Genomic DNA, 22,707 nt, shown 5'->3' on the forward strand with positions numbered 1-22,707 from the left:
CTTCGCTCTTCCAGGGGGATGATTTAGGGTCTGGAAGCAGGGACCTTACAGCTGCTGACAGAGGGCTCCACAACACTTTTCCTTCTTTGCTGGAACCTCTGTGGCAGCTACTGCTGCCACCAGGAGGAAGAGGGCAGCACACTTTTCAAAAGCAAGGAGGAGTAAATCAATGGTTCAAGTTAGTAAACAGCTTTACCTGCTATGGGAAACGTTGAAAGGATACCCAGCAAAACACCAGTGCCCATCATATGCTCTATCACTTTGAAAAATGAAATTAGCTAGCTTAATTGGGTGAAGTATGTGGAAGAGAGGGCACAGGTGTAAATGTTTATGTGTGTACACATATCTGTATTTGTGCATACACAACTGTGGTCCCCATCAGACACTGGATACAGTTGTTCAGGCTGAAAAGGTTGTGTTCCCCTGTTCTACAAAAAAGGGACATTGGGCATGAGGAGAGAAGGGAAACAAAGCCCAGGCCTTCCTCACTAAGCTTTGTAGCTTTAAGCCATTTTGCCCCTCCCTTGCTCACTATTAGTATCAAAGCCGGGCTACTGGAAAACTGCTTAAAAGCAGAGGAATGCTGCAAGGAATTATGGGTGGCAGGGAAAGCAAGTGATATGTTGATTTATTACATTTATATCATGCCTTTTTTGGCTTGCATGGGCCTCCACACCTCCAACTCATCCTCATAACAGCCCTGTGTGATAGACTAGGCTGAGAATCTGTAATCAGCACAAAATCACTCAGTGAGGTTCACCACTGACTGTAACCCAGATCTCCAAAGTCCCCATCCAACAGTCTAAGAAAAACAAGCCGGACCGCAACAGTCACGTCCCAATGGCAGCAGTGACAAAACAGCTAGGCATCTCTAATTAATCCAAGATGTATTTCCACTTGACTCTCAAGCCAGTAAATGGATAATTACACCAATTAATTGATTAATGCTTTCAGCTCTACTACTAAACTACTGGAGCACACCATAAATTTACAGATCAATTACAGGACATATGTAATGTTTGCAAAATATATGAGGGGTGAGAGTCAGGATGAGAAGCTTCAACTGCATAGTTAGATTGGGGTTACATTTCCCAGAACTGGCTGACCTAAATGGTAGATTGCAGTGCTAATTAAATCTACTAGAAAGCCAGACTAGAAAGCTCACATTTAAAGAGCATTTACATTTGTTGGACCTTTTCAGTAGCTGTCTGTGTTTAAAATCCTACATCAAGTCTTTTGCAGCTATTAATTGAACCATGAAACTGGAAAACTGGCTGTTCACTTCACTTGACTGCTCAGGCTGACTTCTGGAAGCTAAGGGAGCACAGTTGTTTGTTTGTTGGAAATTACTACAACACACGGGTTTTAAAATGTTACAGTACATGAGACCAAACACACATGCATTCAGTCCATCTGCCCCTGCTCCAGTTGTGATCATCTATCACCAGCTACTCCTGAATATTTTTTTTAAAGAAGCTACTTTAAAGAAACAATGCATCCACTAACATTTTAATGGATGGCTAGGATAGGCTAGACATGCACATGGTGGGCATGTTGTGAGCGGAGCCGGCTGGAGCTGGGGGTCAGACTAGATGGCCCAGGAGACCCTTTCTGATTCCCTCTGTGTCTATTTTAAGACTGCAGTTCTATGTGAATTCCAGCAGCAACATTCAGTGAAAGTGGGGCTTGATTTTGAGCAAATACACACAGGATCAGGCTATTAGCTGTACTTTTGAAATTTAGCAGTAATTCAACAGACTTTTTTTTGTTAAGGTAACCACTTGGATACAAAAATCAAAGCTAGAGGAACAAGAAACGCAATTTACCAATAGCCATCATATAATCCCACCGGTCTACCAGGCACATATTGAAGATCAGATGATCTGATGTTTGCCCATGGCCGATGAGTGAAATATTTCTCTCCAGGTTTTGGCAGATGGCAGAAGTCCAGCCAATAAGGAACCACACCACGACCAGAAGAATCACAGCCAGCATCTTCATCACTCGTCCACCAGTCATGTATGGGATTCGTTGAACAGTTCGAGAGAGGAAAACCTTCAAAACCCTGCACAATCAAATAGGCACAGAATTACAACAGAAAATGCCTTCCTCAAAGAGATGCTAATCACCAATGATGCTTTTCCATGCAAAGTAATAATTCTTTGTATGCTGCTTTCATTTTGAAGGAAAAATGTACTTCTGGCTGCATCGTTTATAGAAATGTTATTTAACGCTTTTAATTTTTCATTGCTTCTCAAATTAATTGTTGTTTAACTTTATATAAAATTAAAACATGCACTCCTTACTGTATTGTGTTCCCCAAATATTTGTTTTTCTACCATCACCATCAGGGACACTGATCGCCAACTAAGTAAACTAACTAAAAATCCAGCCTAGTATACCTAAAGTAACAAGGAGCTCAGAACTGGCTCCAGGTTTAAGGAGTCACTTAGCAAACCCCCTCTGGTGGGGGTTCTTCTACACTGGTGAGTCCCCCCCCCCCCACTGGTTTCCCTTGCAATGACAAAAGGTCGCTCAGCACCAGAATAGCCCATAACTGTTTTAATTTTCCAATCACATCCCTAGTGATGTGTATCTATTTCCATACTGCCTCAGCTGCTAAAAAGCCATCGAAGCACCATATAACCACTGAAAACAATACAGCCTAAACACATTTTTTAAAATAACCAAGACTACTACATGTACAATTAAACATGAAGCAGTGCTGTCTGGGGAACCATGTTTGCAATCCAAACATGCATAAGATTTATTATTTACCCTTAATAAACGACAGAAGCTGTGAGATGCCTGGTGCAGGACACAATGTCAGATTTTGAAGTTTGGTGCTTCTGCTTCAGCATGATAGCAAAGACACATTTGAACAAAGAATGGTTCTGTCCAATGGGCAATGACCTCCCCTTCCTCAGCATATTTCTGAATTACTACTACTATGCATGGGATACCCACAGCGCAGAAAACTCCCCTAAAACCCAAGGGCATCTGTAGATGATTCTGTATCTATGCAGCACATATACAGTTCTGTAAGGAAAAATTAAATAAATACTGTAACACCAATTATTTTTAGAACAGCCCGGTGTCCTGTTTCTTACTAAGTCATCAGCCAAATAGTTTGGAAGGACAGCATGTAACATCTCACAAACTGCTGAACCGATAGACCAATTACACCTACTTTTTTACACAGAAAATAGTTATTCACTTTCATGGATTTTTCAAGGCGTTCTGCATTTTGTGATCTCCTGATCATCAGCACCATCATCAGCACTTATTTAGCATGATCATTACCCCATTCATCCAATTAACATGGCTGGAAGGTCAATCATTCTGCCAATGCACAAAATGGATTTCCAGCCTGTAATCTCTTCTTGAAACCAGGTGAGAATTTGGAGAGCAGCAGTCTGTGTACTTTCTTCCATTGACAATTCCTCATTTCTAACATGGGCCCTGGATGCCTTTTGCATATATGTATGCAATTCTGTTGCTTCACAAATGCATTGGAGGCAGTTTCCATCCCTGCATCTTTCACTCATTCTTGCCTTGCACCAGAAGTTTTGTAATCCCACAGGCTCACACACGACACATGACCCCTGAAGGACAGCACTGTCTTGTGGCAGCATTAGAACTCATTTCTTCAATAAGAGCCAAGAGCAGCATTTATTGGCAATGCTAATTTTGACCCAACTACACATCCTATATTCCACTTACATATTCATACCTCGTATATTTAAAATGTGTGTTGCTCTATTTCAGTCCCTTACTGGAAAGATGAATGAAATTAAGATCTTATTATCAACCCAAAATATTGGGAGTAGAGCAGATTTAAGCCTAAACTGTAGACCCTAATTCATTTCACGTATATTTATTTGTTTATTTACCCTGCTCTTCAGCCAAAAAGGCATGCAAAACAAGTTATACAGATCATTATTTGCCAGACACACAAGACAGTCTGGTTCCTTAGACTTACACTCTGAAAGACTTAACAAAAAAGGAAAAGTGGTGGGGGGGAGGGAGGGTGGAAGGAAAGTAAGGCAAACTGCTGCACTTGATCTTAATGTTACAGAAATGTCTCGCTACCAGCTGGAAAAGAAGCAGTTCAGGTAGCCTGATGGAATTGCTACCATTAGATGAGAGTTGAAAGAGATGGAATTGAAAGAGAGTTGATCTTGCAGCATGGCCAGTGGAACTGCAGTCCTTCCTTTTATTCCAGTTTGGTGAAGTTCAGGGAGAGCTAAAGGCATTCGGTGTCTCAGAAGAGACGTGATGGGACTCTCACTGAATTGTTCCAATCTTACACTATCTTGCAGCATTCCTATAAGACAGGTCAACCCTTGCAGAAGGCAAGTGGGGAGATATCACTCCACATTTCCGAAGGAAGGTCATCCCGCTACCTCTGAGCCATCCCTGCAAAGGCCCTGCTTCTGGCAGCTCCAGTTTTGTAGCAATGTCCTGCACTTGATGTCCCCACATAATACATCTTCCAGTCATCTCCCACCCCTGCCCAGTTTTTCCAGTCTTTTGTAGCAGGCATCACAAAAGCCAAGGGCAAGATGCTCAACAGGACACACATCAACAGGACACACATCAACCTTGCCCACCAAATTTCCAAAAGGCTGCACTATGCCCTGCCGCATTCTTCCAACTACCCCATGGCTGCTTATGTGTTCTAGCCATGGGCTGGGAACTCCTAATCTGGCAGCACCAACTTCATTTGGCCAATGGTGCACATGCATGCATGCACACAAGCACACACTGGCGCAAGAGAGAAATTAGTTTGAAGGATTCACTCCTCACAAACTGGGCAGTCTTTAAAAAAATAAAATTGAAAGTTGCAGCCTACATGGGCTGGCGGCCACCTGGATCCAGCCGTGAGTAATACTTGAAAATACGGCTTGGAAAGGTACCAGTGAAGAAGCCCAGCTGCCACTGTCCAAGTCTCCCTCTGCCCACTGCTGTGGCACATCCCCTGCTCTCAAACCAGAAGAGAAGAGGGAAAGGGGGCCATGGCAGCATTCTGAGTAGACATAGAAGGAGAAGCTGCTTTCTCTCAATCTCTGGCCTATTCTGCTTTATTTAGCCCACAGGACCCCTTAGTGAGTTTACTATTGTAGGCTTAATAAAAAATCAATGATTTCTGTAAATTAAAAAATGGATTTTAATTTTTTAAAGATTTTTTTCTCATGCAATGCTTTTTGATGAAACACCTATTAAAAAAAAGTTTGCAAAAATTACAAGGTATTTGAGATGCATTATAGTCCAAAGGTTATTCATCACAAAATAAGGATAAGTTTTTAATTATGTAGCATAAGGCTGCATATTCATGCAATATTTAATTTTTTGGTAAATGAATTCCATGAATCTACTCACAACGTTACGCTCTTCCAGAGGTTTCTTTAAGATTATTGGGCAAATTTTCTCTCTAGAAGGTATTATCACAGATGCTTTGTTTTACAGTTCTCAGAACCATGAATTTGTGTCTACAGAGATCACATGCCTCTTCACAGCAAAAATGTTGAAAAATAAACAAAGAGTTGAAAAAAAGACCTTCATCCATTGTCCCTTTGCAGCTCCATGTACACAGAATCAACCACTTACCTCGGAAGTGCTCAGTTTCAAAAAATTCAATAAATAGAACACTGGTAGGAATGGAATAGATCTGCACAAGAAGCTAAGTGTGAGGAGGGAGGGGCGAGAGGTGAAAATGAAAGTGAAACCTTTTGAACAGAATGGTCCACAAAGCTTTGGATCTTTATAGCCTGAGGTTTATCATATTATTCTTTCCCTGGAGGAGAAAATCTGCAATAGAAGCAGGCCATAAAAGAGACCCAGTTTGAGAATATTTTAATGAAGTTCCTCTGCCTATGGGTAAAGCAGGTGTGCGTGCAAACTATGTAGAAAATCTAGTCTTATAGACTAGTGATTTAAATGTTTTAAACTGATTTAAATCAAATCCACCCTGTTATATTACATCCCTGCCTATGAGTGAGGAGCACAGTTCCTTTAGGAATTGGTCCCAAGATGCCCCTGAACAATAGATGGGGATTGATTCTGAGTGCGATGGGGAGATGAAGGTGTTGACAAGGTGCCAAAGTGATAAGAGCAGAAGCTCAGGCAATATAGGGAAGACAAAAGAGAGTTGGCCCAGCTGTCCTTCAGTCTTTTGGAGAACAGCCAGGCTGGGCCCTCTGACCCTAAAGGAATGCAGGCTTATAAAGAGAAGGACAAGGGGTGGCAATGTAAGAGCTGGGCGTTAGGCATTTGATGAAAAGGGAGGGCAGTACAGGGTCATGCGATACTTCAGGAGAGTTTTGGCCACAGAGATGCCCCTGTGGACCTCCCTTGAGAGTGAAACTTAATAGCCTGCTCAGCTTGAGAAGAGCAAGCTATAGGAAACAATCCCAGTTCTGGATCTGTCCTAGGGAACTAGCTGAACCTTATGAAGTTCTGTTATGCAAAATCTACCTATGACATTTGTCTCATTTGCCTGCATGAGGATACTTTTTGCAGCCTGAAGCAATGCTTGCTTGCTTGTAGTCTTTATAATATATGTAATTAACTGGGATTATAATTCGACAACTTGACTACAAAGAGAGCCAGGTGGCTGGCAGTCAACCGTTCCCCAAACAGCCCTGCTTCCATCCCTGCTAGGTGGTTTTCCCTCCCTGCCCACTCTCACAAATTTGGTGTGTGCATTTTTCCCCATTCTAAAAGGCAGGAATGTCTCTCTGCCTTTACTTACCACTGAAATGCAGCCCTTATCTGAAATTGAATTTGGCCCTGGGACTAATCCAGACCTATATAAATCAGCAACTCCAAATGTTATGGAAATCCCTGAAGACATGGTCAGCCTGTGTACCCTCCCAAAGCACCGGCTGGAAGGCAAAAGCACGCCACTCCTGCATCCTGCCAGCTGGAGCCTGACCTCCCAGGGACCAAGGAGACAGCAGGGAGGGTTGTTTAGGAACTGCACCCACTCGAGGACTCAACTCAGGGGTCTCTTGCGCATCCTTCACAGCCAGGCACCTGCCTATTCTGCGAGGACTTGTGCAAGTTCACAAGGCTAGGCCTAGGGAAAGCAGCAATTCCTGGAGGCTGAGTTTGAATTCTCTCTCCGCCACCTCTCCATTACTTAAGCTACCCTGAGCCTGCCTTCCCTGCTTCCTCTCTTCTCCCACATCAGCAGCCTGTGGGCCTCCAAATGTTTTACCTTGAGCTCCCACTGTCCTTCACCATTGGCTATGTAGGCCAAAACTTCTGGAGGGCCCCACGCTGGCCACCCCCATCCAATCCATGATGCTGCGGGGGGAGGGGAGGAGAGATACAGCACAAGTGCTTTGATGGCAGGCCAAGCTAATTATGTGCTTCTTAAAAACCCATCAAGAGATTATAATCTCACCCTAAACCATTTGCTCATTTCTCCCCTTATCAAACTTTTACAGAACAAGGAGTACAAAAGATCTCAAGGTCAATATTTATCAGGAAGCTCACACATGAAAATAGATCTGAGTCATGTTCTCTAGTAATCCTCTCCTGAAGCACAGCCAGCTCAAGGAAGGCATTCAAAAGTTCCTTTTTATAACCCCCAGGTCCAAATTGAAGCTTACAGCTTCAGCTGAACTCATACCTCTTGCGCTGAGCGGCACCTGCCAATTCTGACTAGGCTCCATCTAACAAAACCATTAGATGAGGCACAGTTCAAAAAGCAGGAGGCTCCCTAGGCAACCTCTCTTGCTGTAACACTTTTTAAACAGCTTCACAACAATTTTTTCCATGCACAGGGAATGCATTTTTAATATCAACTCTATTTTTAAACCACACACATGAAAAACAAAAAAGCTAAGGAATATCATCCAGCTTCTGGATGGTACATCCTTGTATGTTTGCTTATCATTTTAGACCATCCTTTAGCTGCACAGATCCCAGGGCGGTGTAATGAAAGATACACACTCATACTGCTATGCCAACTTCGCAGCATCACTGGTGTCAAGCACAGGCGTGGTTGGGCACCTGCTGAGGACCCACACCCCGGAGGAAGCCCACTTCCCAGAGTCCCCCGGCCTTCAGCAATGCTGGTTCACCTGCCTCTTGCTCTGGCCCAGGTGGTGATGGTGGTGGTGATGAAGAGGAGGCGCAGTAGATGCCCTGGCCTGCCTGCTCACTGACTCTCTAGCTGTCAAACAAGCAAGTAGTACCAATGATAACAAAAAGCATAGGGAGCAATTGCAGTTTGTAGCAACAGCAGTGAGAAGGTAGACTCCCTGATGGAGGGAGCCCATTGGGGATGCCTTGTCCAAAGGCCCTCAAAAACCCGGGGCCTACACTGACTGTGTGTTGAGAGTTAGAGTTCCTCCCTTTGCCCATTCAAAAGTCATAGACTTTTCTTGCAAAATGTTCTTTATTGATCAGGGTGTTTTCCAGAAGCACAAACACCCAGAATGAATCTCTGAGCATGCACAGAGCAGTTTACTGAAAGCAATCTAGCATTCACCTCCAAGAACTTTCCCTATGAGCATGCCTAGATCCCATCTCTTCAGGAGGGGCCTTCTGAAAATGAGCACACCTTCTCTAGGTATGGCGATAATTGGCCCCTCTCCTCTGCTGATGTTGAGTTATGGGGTCAAGAGATGTACCTGTCTCGTCAGTCTGAGAAACTCCCCTGTTCCAAGCCCCCTCCCACTAACTGTACATCTTGGTCATTCTCAGAGGCTGCCTGTCCACCTGGGGAATTGAGATAAGCATCTCCAGTTCACTCATCTCAACATCTGGAACCGGCCCATATTCTGAGGCCCCTTCCTGCTCTTGCCTTTCCTCAGAAGTCTAGCCTGGTGGCCTTGAGATTGAGCACCAAGAGCAACTGTCTTTCTCACCCCAACATTGCGCCTTATGGCTTAGAATGTTCCTAATACAGTTTCTCAATTTGTCTTTTGGAAAGATCATCCACTCTTGCTAGAGTTTGGGTTGTCTTCATTGCAGTCATGGGGAGAGGAGGGGAATGTATAATATTCCACAAGCAAAGACCATTGCCCTTTCAGATTTATTTGTGGATTTTAAGACATCTGATTCATCACCCTCATCCTCTTTATCATGCTAGGAAGGAGGACACAACTTGCGATCCATCAAGGCAAGCACAGCCTGTAACTGAGCCCTGACTGTTCCACTGGCAAAGAACCAGCAAAACGGGAGTTGTGCCAAGCCGTATTCATGGACTGCATTTTGTTTGGTGGACAGAACTTCTGCAGGCTTGTTCTCCAGTCTGTAGGATAGGTCTGAAACTCCCTTTCAAGGTTTGAACAGGGGAATACTTACAAATTGACAAAAAGAGAACAAAAGAAAGCACCATGCTAAACAAGATTTGCATGTGCTACTGTATATGTGCAGTACACATTTGAAAATAATTATTATCAATTAAATAGAAATACAGTGTATCTCATCACAATGTGGAAGACTGCGAGCAGGTCACCAAGAAGACTTAGAATTGCTTCCTACGGTGCTCAATCTAGCCAAAGAGACTTCAGTCCTATAGCCAGTTACCTAGGAGAAAGTTCCATGGAATTCAGTGGGGCAATCTCAGTAAACATGTACAGAGCAACGCCCTGAAGAATATTGCCGGTTATACTCCTAATGCACACTTGCTAGGGAGTAAGTCCCACTGAATTCAGTAGGTCTTCTTTCTGGATAACTATGCTTAGGACTGAAGTATGAACTCCATGAAACCAAATTCAAAATGATCTTGATATCGGGGGCTACTGGGCTGAAAACAACCAAATAAAATTTAAAAGGGACAAATGCCAAGTTCTGCACCTAAAGAGAAGAAACTAAAAGTGTAGTTGCAGGATGAGAGATACTTGGCTCAACAATGCTACAAACACAAAAAGAATCTTGGAATTGTTGTGGATCACGTGCTGAACAGAGGTCGACAACACAATGTGGCTGCAGAAATGGCAAATGCTATTTTGGGCTGTATTATTGGATCACTTCTAAATCACCTTAAATACTAGTTTCCCTCTACTCAACACTAATTAGATCTCATCCTGAGTACTGCGTCCAGTTCTGGGCACTCCAGTTTAGGAAAGGGAGAAACAAACTAGAAATTCTTCAGAGGAGAGCAAGAGAGATGATCACCACTTCCAACCATAGAATGGCCTCTACCATTGTATGATTCTATGCTCTGTGAATCTTAGTGGGATAATTTTAAGGATCACCTTGATGGCTCTTTAGCAGAGAAAGCAGCATATAAAAGTTGCCAATAAAGACATAATAAAGAAATATACCCTCCTATTAAAATTCATTAGATCTTAAAATGCTTTACTCTGGCTGGATTGTGTCTTGAATGAATTCTAATTAGTTATTTTTTGTCATGAAAGGAACACCATGGGAAGAGTCCTGAAACAAACTGGAGTCGTGTCAGGAAACAAGAATAATGCTAATAAAGAAATAATAGCAATTCAAACATAGTTAAACAAGCACTCCATTATGTATTTATATTACTATCCTTTTTATATATTCCCATGAAATGTAAGTATTTCATATTTCTCATCATTTTAGTTTTCCACGCATTTCAATGCACTATCACAACATCATAATCTTCATTATTAATGGCTATCAAGTTTCATCTCCTCAAATGGAAGTATTTTCTCCAGCAAATGAAAGCAATTGTTCCACAAAAGTTTGCCTTTCACCTGATCCTGTCTAATTTATTAAGTGCCTTAATGCTTACTGCTCAAAGAATACTAATAGTGCCATTAATGTGACATGATGTGATCCTTTTTGCAGGTTTTCCAAGAGAATAAATTAGTTAGCAGCCACTTGTTATAATGCTCAAGATTTTCACCACAAAAAGATCAATGGTCTCTCTGGGTCTGATGAAAATTAAATTCCGAATATAACAAAGGGAGTAATTTGCTTCCAAGCATTTGTCAATGCACAACAGATCATGTAACACATTTTGTACGTACCATGCAATCCTGTACATGTTTAATTAGAAATGAGATGACCCCCCCGCCCCGCTCAGTGTGACTTATTCCCTGTTAAGTTCTTAGCAGATCTAGCACCTCGGGTCAACACAAGCACCAAAGGGCCCATGCCTACCCCAAGCCTCCTGGAGCTGCTGCTATGGCCATGCTCCTCTTCCTTTTCATGCTCAGTCACTCCCTTGCTCACCCACAGACCCACCAGCTGACCAAAGGGAGTCCCATGCCTCAGTCTGCAATGCCCTGTTCTAGAAGGCTGTTAAAAGAAACTTACATTTGGGGTATTGGCAATGTAAACCAATCAGACACTGTTTTGGTGGGAGGAAACAGCTGATGAGAGCACATGGCATTGTTTCTGCTGGCACTACTGTGCCCTCATTGGCTGCACCCGCCCCCCCCCCCCAAAGGCAGTGTTTGATTGGTTCAGGTAGCTGCTACTCCCAAAGCACAGAATCAATGACATTGGTGGTGTCGAGGAGGCGGCACTGTCATGCCAACCTAACACACAGAGGGGCCAGTGGTCAGTTGGCTGGATGGGCAGAGTGGCAGGAAGGGCTTCAGTGCTGGTGATGGCACATGGTGGGCAACTTTGGCAGGCAGCCTGCAAATGGCAGGTGGCTTGGCAGTGACCTGGCAGGTAGCTGCTCAGCTACCTGCCAAGCCTTGCCAGCATGTGGGTGGGGCGCTTGCAACAGCACTAAAGCTAGTGGGGGATGGAGAAACACCTGGAGTTTTCTCAAAGATGTGGACCAAACAGAATTTCCCTTAAATTCTTTCCCTTCACAATTGTTTAGGCTACCAGTTGACATGTTATTTAATTAAAAACTTAGCAGGCACATCCTCAACTAGGATGGACTACAGATGAAGATTTCTGAAATGGACAGACAAAAATCATAATAAAGATGTTTCCAAGCAGCCATGAAAGCTAAACTACACACTATCATGGCCAGCAGTGAACCCCTGTTAATCATGTCTGCTCTGTCTGCTTTCATGTATGAAGTTGGGACTCACGGAAGAATAGAAGGGTAAGGTTTCATCGTTAGAAAAACTGTGGTATGCGGATATTACAGATGATATGATAATGGGTGTTGGCACAGGAATGTAGCCTAAAGCATTGCTTCCATGTGATGGGGCCATTAGGGAAGAGAGAAATGTTCGAGCTCTTTCCAAAAAGAAAGGTAAAATTAATAGGGGGAAATGTGCAATGCCAATATCTGAAAAGCTGCAGCAGAAGGGAAGATTCTTTCTGCTCTGATTCGTCTGAGTTTGGCTAGAGTCTCTGCAAACAGCGGGGTACACAGCTGTGGAATACTCGTGCGTCGGTCTAGACCATACCTCCACATATATTATGCATGTCTCTCATCATTTTCACTTAAACAGATCAATTCAACTGAAGCTCTGGTGGAGAGGAGTCCCCTTAGTTACACTTTGTACACTGTTTTAAAAAGCAGGCCATCTCAAATTACAGAAAAGTTTTAAAACTTAATCAAACCCATTGTCTAAGTCCTGAGGGAATCCATTTTCTCATCTGGCTCAGTGTTTTATTGTTGGATAGTTGCAACTCCATATTATTTGTAACTCCTGTGAGTCCCTTGGACTGCAAGGAGATCGAACCAGTCTTAGAAGAGATCAACCCTGACTGCTCTTTAGAAGGCCAGATACTGAAGATGAGACTCAAATACTTTGGCCACCTAATGAGAAGGAAGGACTCACTGGAGGAGAGCCTAATGCTGGGAACAAGTGACGGCAAAAGAAGAAGAGGACGGCAGAGCATGAGGTGGCTAGATGGAGTCACTGAAGCAGTTGGTGTGAGCTTAGGTGGACTCCGGGGGATGGTGGAGGACAGGAAGGCCTGGAGGAATGTTGTCGATGGGTTGGATGCAACTGTGCAACTAGCAAGCAAGCCATTAAGTATATGTGGTTGTCAAGGTCCTAGCAAATTCTGAATACCAAGTTGCTGGTGAAGTTCTCTCAGACTGGGTGAACATAATAAGGTGATTGGGAAAGCCCACCTCAAAAGAGAAGAGAGCAAGCATGGGAAGCCCCTGAATTCTATCTTGGCTCACCTTGAATTTACCCAGGAATGGTACTGTATTTACATTTGTAGCCCTCCTTTTCCTGCATGAACTCCACTGTGGTAGATAAGAGGCATACAGTTCACACACCCACAGCTTGTGGTCTCAACCCAAATTCAGCTGCTCTTAAGAAACAAAATGGCATCAGGGGATCTGATCACAGATCTTGTACATCTCATGTAGTTTTCTCCAAATAATCTTCAACTTGTCCCTCTTAAGTTTCTGGCTTCTGACCTCGTAAATCAATGCTTCAAAAGAGAAATATTCAATTTCAATCTGGGATCTTGTAAATGTGGAAAGATAATCTCTTTTCTGCATGCTATCTCATTACTGAAAATGTTTATACAAAGGTGTGTGCAGAAGGGACCGATCATATCCTTATTCTAACTTCTAATGCTACACGTCAAAACAGTTTTCTCTCACCACTTCTAAATCTACAAAGAATGTTTTACTTAATCTGAAGCAGTGACTACATGAATAAACACACCTTAAGCTTCTGCAGACACTAAATCAGTCTTCCTCAACTTGGTGTCCTCCAAATGACTTAGACTACAGATCCCATCTGCCCAGCCAGAATGGGCACCATGGCTCAGGAAGGGTAAACTAAATGGTAAATTTCAACCAGAAATTTCCTTTCCTTTTATTATGGGGTGAAGATGGAAGGACAGTGAATGCAGCAGCAAGAGAAACACTGGTTCACCGGAACCTGCACTGGTGACTAACAGCTTTAATTGTTGCTTGTAACACAGGTCATGGAAAGCTATAGGTTTTAAAGAGCAGAGAGAAAGCATGGGCTGAAGGCTCCATGCACGTTAATGAAAAGCCCCATGCATATAAGAAGCTCATCAAGATGCATGAAAGCCTCTAGATGGCAGGTGTACATCTACATGTCTGGCCCCAGATGCGTTTGGGTTACACTACTGAAACCCATGGGATATGACTGGCGTTATAACTGGGACATCACTCTAACTACAGTTGTAGCCTGTGCAAACCAATGATGTCAAATAAAACTCATGGGAATGCAGAAGTTACTGGGATTAGTATTTGGTTCACTTAAACCACCTTTTCCTCCAGAGTTCAAAGGAATTAATGCAGGATTCCTTGAGAGTCTCATATCTGGGCAGAGTTCAGAGCCAGGGCCTTTCTTTGCTGCAGAAAGGCAGGAGAATAAAGTCATGCACTTCCACGCATGCATAGCTGTTGCAATCACTGGACTGCATCACTGACCAGAACATGCTTGCTTATACTGCTGGGCAATTAGTGTATATGGGGAGACTCCACTATGAACACGGGCTCAGCACTGTTTCCACCTGAATCACCATGCTGGAATATTTACTGGCACAGAAACCTACGTTTGAAAAGGGTTCCTGGCCTCTGCATCAAGCAGCAAAATAGGAATTCAGCAAGCTTCCTTATATGGAGTCAGAACATTGGTGCCTCCAGCCTAGAGTCTTTTGTGGACCACCCTGGAGTTGCCACAACACCTGGGATTTTGTGCATGCAAAATCCACACCATTGTGTTACAGCCCCTCCTTGGCATAACTTCTGGCAAGCAGAGGTCTGAAAACAGGACAGTGAAGAAAGCTTTACAGAAAGAAAATTAATGTGCTTGAAACACGGTGCTGGAAGAATGGTTATATGAACACCCTGGACCAACAGAATGACAAACAAGTGGGTCCTAGATCAGAGCAAGCCAGAAGTTTCCCTACAAGCAAAACTGGCAAAATTGTGGGCACATCACGAGAGGACAGGACTCACTGGAGAAGACAATCATGCTAGAGAAAGTGGAAGGCAGAAGAAGAGGAGAAGGAAAACCAAATATGAGAAGGATTGATTCCACAAAGGAAGCCTCAGCCTTGAGTTTACAAGAGCTGAGCAGAGCTGTGAAGGAGAGGGAGTGTATTCATTCGTTCGGTCACCATAAGAGTCAGTTTGAAGCAATGTAACAACAACAACAGTGACAACTACATGAAAGGGCAGAAGCTGACAAGCCTTTCCATGCTTCTTCTGCAGCACAATCAGCAACTTCAGGCTGTGTAATGATACATCCCGTTAACACTTCAGCAAATCATTTAGTCAAGCTTTGAAGCTTAAGTTAAGCCAGGCAGCTCTCTCAGCTTATCGCACTACAAATGATTAACAGTAAAGATCCTAGCATGACATACATGTATATTACCAAAGTAAATCTAATTGGTGTCATTTCAAAATATAAAGGAACAAGTGGACTATAACCCTACTTGGTGCTATGCTCAAACGACACTTAATGAATGTTATTAAATGGTATTTAAGAAGTGCTCCTTGAGCACAGCATTCCAAGTAATGGTGGATGAATTAGTCCCTTTCTGGGCCATGTCCATTCTGCATCAGTTTATTGATAAATCTGCTTCATTCTATTTGTGTATTGATCTGTGATTTTTTTCCTATTATTATTATTCACAAACTTTTGGATAATTTTGCACAAATTGTGCAAAAATCCACTCAGATCAGTATGTATTATAATATCCCACAGTTCCACTCAAAAAGAAGATTCAAGATGCCACACTTTAATTTTCCATCTCTCTCATTTATTTTAAATGGAACATATAAAATACACATAATACTTATTATATGTATTATTATAAGTATTATATTATAACATATAAGTATTATAGTTACATAACTATATCTGCTTGCATATTATTAACTTTAGCCTCTTTAATCAATTTATTTACTTGTTTATTATTTAAGGTATTTCCAGAAGCCCTCCCAAGGCAGTTTGTATTAAAATTTATAGATTAAAATAATGTTCTGCCATCCACATCCCTGGGGATTTTTTAATGCCAGAATGCACTTCAAATTCCTGCAACTCTAGAAAACCATGTGGCCCTTAAAACACACTCACACACAGATCTCCACTACTGCTTGAATAAGTTATCCATACACTGATGCACCTCATGATCTATGAAAATCTTGCCCCAGTCTAACTACCTTTAACAAACAATTTTTATAAACTCAGAAACTGCTAGTTAAACAATTGTGTTACATAACAAGGAACAGTCTCATTTATTAAACACCATATTAATGTCTTCTTTGAATTAAATAATATATTAGATAGCACTTGATACAGGAAAAGCATATGTAATAGGAATTATTGTTAAGACATATTATGAACTGTTTAATAAATCTAAAAAAGAAAAAATGCAGCAGGGACTACATAAACAAAATCAGGAAAAAGCAATCTATAGAATCTAATTTCTGAAAAGCTAATTAAAATTAACACAAGCTAACTTTTCAGGAAAAAATAGCTCAAATTTAGCAACAAACTCTAGCAATGATGAAGGAATCCAGCATTGAGAAGGGGGTCAGGGATGAGAGCTTTATTGGCCCCTTTCAACTCTACTATTCATCTTATCTTTCAGCTAAATTATTAATCAAATAACGCAAGGAGAACAGAAAATAGATGGATCCCACCAATATCATATATAAAGGTGATATTAGTAACACAAGAGATTTAACTATTAACTATGTCCTACTTCATGTTCAATCATCATACTTTTCTCAAATATAGAATTACCAAAATTTATTCATTGCAAACTAATTTCCTTGAAGCTCTTCTATCAGAACCTGAAATATTTCACATCATTAAAATGAATACAACACATGTCCCCAGCTTTAGACAGCTTTAGTCAATTGCAACCCTTATCTCAAATAATAAACAAGGAAATTCACATTAATCTTTACAAGAGGTATGGAGTGAAGCTAAAAACTGGGCAAGGAGCAAACATTCTAAAGCTCATACTGACTTGTTTTTTACTGATCAAGATCTCAAATGTGGTCATGAGTCATCACAGAAATATTTAAATATATGATAAGAGTTCACTTAGACAAAGAAGCAGACTTTCTCAAAAATATATCAACGGTAACTAATCCTAAACGTCTGATTGGTTGTGCTGAAATTTTGCAAAATGATTCCAAACAAGTAACAAATATCTTCCTTGATGTAGAGAAATAGCCTTTGATTGTATCAAATGGGAGCACCTGCATGAAGACTTGATCCATGTAATATACAAAGAGAATTTAAAATTCAATAGCCTTGATGAACTAGAACCCAGCAGCAACAGTTTTCATAAACACTTGCTTCATTTAAACATTTAATGCACTAAGGGACATGGCAGGACTCCCCTCTTTTATTTTGGCTGCTTGCACTCCTTGTAGAACCTTTGGCCACAGTATTAGATGTGATAGCAAGATCTATGGAGTACAGATCAAGCAGCAACCATTCATACATATATTTTTGTATGATGTTAATATCACTTTAACACAACACCAGAAAAGTCTTTATCTAAAAGTATAAATATTTTGTTATCTTTTAGCTATGCATCTGGTATACACTCAACCTTGCATGCAAATCAGAATGACTTGCTACTTAGTGTTCCAATGGAACAAAACGATCAGTTGTCATCAAGGCACAATCTGCCATGGAAAGATGCACTGGAATACTGATATATTCTTATTTAAAGCCGGTGGACTGCAATCATTAAAATATTTCTTTCAGAAGAGGGATACTAGATCTTAACGCATTTATCATGGCTAAGGGGAAAAGATAGAAAAATCTTTTTATCATAAAAAAGCATTTACAGATCATCACTGCAAGTGTACAAACCTGTACACACTGAATTATACAGAAATGAAAACAATACCTGTGAAGCTTGAGTGTAATAGTTCCATAAACTGTAGTAAATCCTAGAAGACGCACCCATCTTAGAAGAACACAACGAAATACACTTGGCTCAAAATACAAAATGACAACCTATAAAACAAAAGATTATAGAGAAACGATATGGCAACTTCAACTGAATAAACAGAAAACACTTTCCAGTTCATAGACAGAATTGGACGGATACAAAATAACAAAATTATTTTACATATATTTTGTATATCTTTGCATATTTCCAATTAAGCCTTGTTATGACACTTGTCATTAGCTTTTCCAGCTTACTTCTTCTGGTAAAACTTTGGGACGGGGTAGAACTGCCCTGACAATTAAACTGATTGTTTCCATTGGTGTGCAGGCTGTGTGGAAATCACCAAAAATTGGACTTCATGTGCTTGACTCTTTGCTTCACCTTTGCACGACAACAGGAAACACATGCCAGCCACATGAGCGCCCCAGGTTGCAATGGCACAGCAGCAGCTAGGATGCTCAGCAGATTTGAAAATGGCCATTCTCTGCTTCCAGACACACATTAACAGCACACACGTATAAAGGCTGGCTACAGAGTGGGAAGCTTACTTGGGCTCACACCCGATCCATGTGGACTAGATGCATATGCTTTACAGATTAAACTTCCACAGAGCCTCTTGGCTCAGGCCCATTTGAGTAAACCTACAAGCAAGAGGAGGGGAGGCCAGTGGTGACAGGCGCTGGGAAGGGGAAGGGGAATACATCAGCCTTTGTGGTTACCATGTGGGCCCTGGCAAATGCTTCACTGTGCCAGATGCTGATTCTGGACCCAACATCTCATAATCTGGGTGCCACCCCTACAAAGGCCCTCTCCCCAGCTGTCACCTACTCCAATTCAAATACTAGGGGAATCCTGGGGAATGCCTCCAATGAAGATTTCAGCATATGGGTCAAGAACACGCATCCTTCCTTTGTCATCCTTCAGTCCTTCATCCCAGCCAGTGGATGTTTGCATACCCAGGAATACCTAAACATGTCTGGATATCTGGAGCTACACTTTCAAAATTGCAGACTTTTTTCTGAGTTTATTTTACTGTGGGACAGTATAGAAATAAATAAATCAAATAGTAAGGTAGCATATAATATTTAAATTGCAGACATGTAAAACAGCAATCTATAATTATACGATAATATTTGATAAGGAAATAAAACATGTAGGGTTAGCAATCAACTACCTAAGTGGTTCAATTGAGTGGTATATGCATATTCAACTAAAAATGAATGTTTTCATAAGCTGTCTTAAAGGAAAAGTCCTAATATCCCTCCTCCTAGATAATGATTAATCATTGTTTTTCCTGCAGAATTCTCATCACTTGTTTTTCCTACATTGCCAATGGAAGATGAAGAGATGCTGTTCATGAAACACAACCCGAATTCTGCTTTGAAATGCAGGACATATTCCTTGGTTCTTTGCGCAGTGGCATATGCAGGTCTCTGTTTCTATATAACATTTGGAGGGGACGCAATCACAGTACAGCTCAAATCCACTGAAAGTGGTAGACAAATCTGTCAATTTTGGTTTCACTCAGTTCTCAGCTTTCCAATCTTAAGTTTGCTTTGTACTGAACACTGTGGGTTTTTTAAAGTTTGCATGAAAATACACATTTCTGTTTATTTCTCCTAACACATGCATTTTATATATAATTCTGCCTTATATCCATTAATGTTGCAATTTTCCAATATAATGTCCTTATGAATGTTATTTTCACTAATATTGGCATTCTTGCATGCATTTTTCCACAGTGCACTCATTTCTGTATGCTTTTTTGGACTGGAGAGCTCCATTGCAAAATCTGAGACGTGCACATTTCAAGGGATAAGTCAGTTTGATTTGTCTAGTCATTTGAATTGCAAAATGAGGAAAGGGTCACATTAAAATGTGAGCTGAACAAATTTCCTTCTCAATCCCATTAAAAATAACAGCAAGCATTTTTCAGTTTGTTTTTCCTGAAATTGCTTGGTTAACTTAAAACATTTAACTTGTTCAAATACTATTAAAGCTTTCTGGTTACCTCAGATGTATAAATTTAATTACAGGAAAATAAACTGTGGGAGAGAAGGAAAAAATCAAAGTGTGGAACTCTAATTACTTTTCTAGCTGTACTGTGGAGCAGGTATAAAAAAGAAAACAGTGCCCCTAAATGTCATTCCTCCGCTAATAAGTATCCTAATAATTAACAGGTTTCTGACGAAAGTTGCTTAAGGTCAGTTTCTTTTACATTCTAAATAAAGCCACTGGATGAGATTTTCAAAAGTATCCTGTGGTGATTTTGGAACACATATTCCCAAGCAGCATCCGCATTAATTGGGGCCAACTTGTTAAGGCTCTTGAAACCCTGATCCTAAACAAATGATGGGAAAGGAAATCCCACAGACGTCGGTAGAGCTTCTTTCCGTGTGCCCTGTCCTGTGAAAGGCCAGGTGTGCTGCAGTGTGCACAGGGAACTCTGCTGCATGGAGACTTGCAAGCCCATTCAAGGACAGGCCTGCTCAGCGCATGAATCCCACAGTGCGTGCGTGCCCCTCTGTTCACTTGAAGTCAACAAGGTGGGTTAGGACTGCCAAGGCTCAAATGCTTACATTTGGGGCACTTCTGGAAGTTTCTGTGCATGCCACACTGATCTGCACAATGCAGGGTTCCCGATCCAGTTGGTTTGGGCGTGGGGTTTTCTACTAAGGTGATTGTGGGCCTACTGTCGTTACTTTGTATTGCTGTTCTCTCCCTCTCTCCCTCTGTCTCTATTGTACTGTTTTATTGTATATTTTGTAACTGAATTTGTATACCGCTCAGAAAGTCCAATGAGCTGCAGGTCAGTATAGAAATGTGATCGTCATTGTCATCATATGTAGGGCAGCGCTCCCCATGCTGATGCATGACAGATGTGTTGTCAGTCAACACGGCCTTCAACCTAGTGCTCTCCAGATGTGCTACACTGAAACTATGGATGGGAATTGCAGTTCAACACATCTGGAAGGCATCAGGTTGTGTTTGTGTTATTGCATTTATTAAAAATATATTACAGTACTACAGTTCTAAACTGCCCAATAGCCAAAGCTCTATATAGAGCTTCTCATGTATAGCTTGTAGATATACAGGTCCTGCACGCAGCACACAATCAACATATGGGGACACAGAGTGGGGTTGGTGCTGCAATCCCACCCCCAAATAAGTAGGATACCATTTCTACTCATCTGAAAATGTGCAGCAAGTCACTTTTGAGTGTCATTTGAATATAGGTTTTAAAAAAGGAAATACAGAAGACTTTATAGGAATGGGTCAGGACTGGGATGTCGTAATGATGACGCTAAGCAAAACAACTGGGGAGAGATGGTCAAAGAGCAAAAGCATCAGTAGATAAGGGAGACAGAAACTAAATACAGAATGCTTTTTATCTCGGCCTCATTACAAACATTATAAGCAAAGCTTCTCAAGCTGGTGCATAAATCTTGAATGGCAAGATCAAATGTTTATTTCAATCAAAGAAGGAAAACAAAGTTATCTAACAGGAAACTGTGGCATCAGCATGTTTCCACTCAAACAAACTTGAGTAGATCTTTGCACATTTCCCTAGGTCCCCTTCCCCTCCTGCTTTCCTGAATGTATCTTCTATGGCCAAATGTGCCTTCAGGGATACATTTGCACAAGTAAATAAGGACAAATGCCTTGCTGACTTGCCATTTTGTAGATGCTGCAAAACCCTGGCATGGTTGATATGTGGCAGCCCACCAAACCAATGAAGCATTTTCCAGCACCAGATAACCCCCATGGTCTGTTGGCTGGAGGGAGGAAGGAAGAGTGCTATTGCAAGGGTGGGAAATGCCATTTCCACACACTGGCTTCAGGGTTGGCGTGTGTGCATGTGTGTGTGTGTGTGTGGAATTATAAATATTTTCCAGGCTAAAAAGCCTGGTAAAGCCACGCCCACCCCCTGGTTGGTATGAGCCAGCAGGTCACTGAAAGTAGTGGGTGATCCAATTCTACTCTCCCCAGCTGAAGCAGCCATCTTGGGGATTACATGAGCAGGGCTGGCTGGTGCCAGGGGTCAGACTAGATGGCCCAGGAAACCCCTTCTGACTCGCTTTTTTCCTATGTTTCTATAAGTCCCACTTTAAAAAGGACATTCCTCAGTTTTGAAGGCATCCTTTATCTGCTGGGCTGCCCACTCCTGCACATAGACTGAAGGGTTGTCCTGCTTCCCCACTATCTTAATATTGGGGGAATGACTGATATTCCTGTTTAAATCATAATTTTTAAAACTGCATCTGTACATAAAAATTAGCAGAACTAAATAAATACAAACATACCAATTTGCATAAGCAAGCAGTCCCCTGTTTGCAGGTATGTCAGAGGACAAGTCTCTGTTTCACAGGCACCCCTTATCTGCAGGGCTGCCCAGTCCAAGCCCGGTCTAAACCTAAAGAACAGTCAGAAGGAAGTTCCAGGCCATGAAGCTGCCCACTGACAGTCAGCAGTGGAACAGAGGTGGACTGCCCCATTGTGGTTAGATGTACTATATTTCTGTTCAAACTATTCTATTCAAATGCATCCATAAATATAAATAGGCAGAAAGCAAGTTTATGCAAACCGGTGCCCTTTTTGGCAAAGCATTTGCTCTTCTTCATGGCTATGCATAAGTGGCCACCCTCTCTGCAGCCCACTTAAGATTGTTCTGCCCAAGCATTCAAAGTCCTAATAATAAGCTTCACAGGGTGCAACCCTATGCTTATTTAGGCCAAAAGAAGAAACTGTAAAAAAAAAAAAAAAGATCCTACAGTGCTGAATGGGAAATGCTGAGAGCTGTAGGATGTTTTCCTGTCTAAACATGCAAAAGACTGCACCCTTAGCAATTCTTCCAGCAACCATGCATATGAGAATTAATTATACTTTTTCTTTCTAACTTGAGTTTTCAGCTTGGGTTAACTG

The 22,707-nt window shown here is 41.7% G+C and overlaps 1 protein-coding gene across 1 annotated transcript in view; it reads right to left on the reverse strand.

Annotated features, from left to right (window-relative positions):
* The window catches only part of GPR158 (G protein-coupled receptor 158), a 137,373-nt gene that overhangs the window by 25,971 nt on the left and 88,695 nt on the right, over positions 1-22,707 (reverse strand). The window contains exons 6-7 of the mRNA XM_044425022.1: positions 17,740-17,849; positions 1,827-2,065 (exon numbers count right to left, since the gene is read on the reverse strand). Coding sequence (XP_044280957.1) covers positions 1,827-2,065; positions 17,740-17,849 — 349 coding nt within the window. The remainder of the gene's footprint in view (positions 1-1,826; positions 2,066-17,739; positions 17,850-22,707) is intronic.

The sequence above is a fragment of the Varanus komodoensis genome, unplaced genomic scaffold (genome assembly GCF_004798865.1).
Source record: "Varanus komodoensis strain SLA01 unplaced genomic scaffold, ASM479886v1 scaffold15, whole genome shotgun sequence".
NCBI classification, from domain to species: domain Eukaryota; kingdom Metazoa; phylum Chordata; class Lepidosauria; order Squamata; family Varanidae; genus Varanus; species Varanus komodoensis.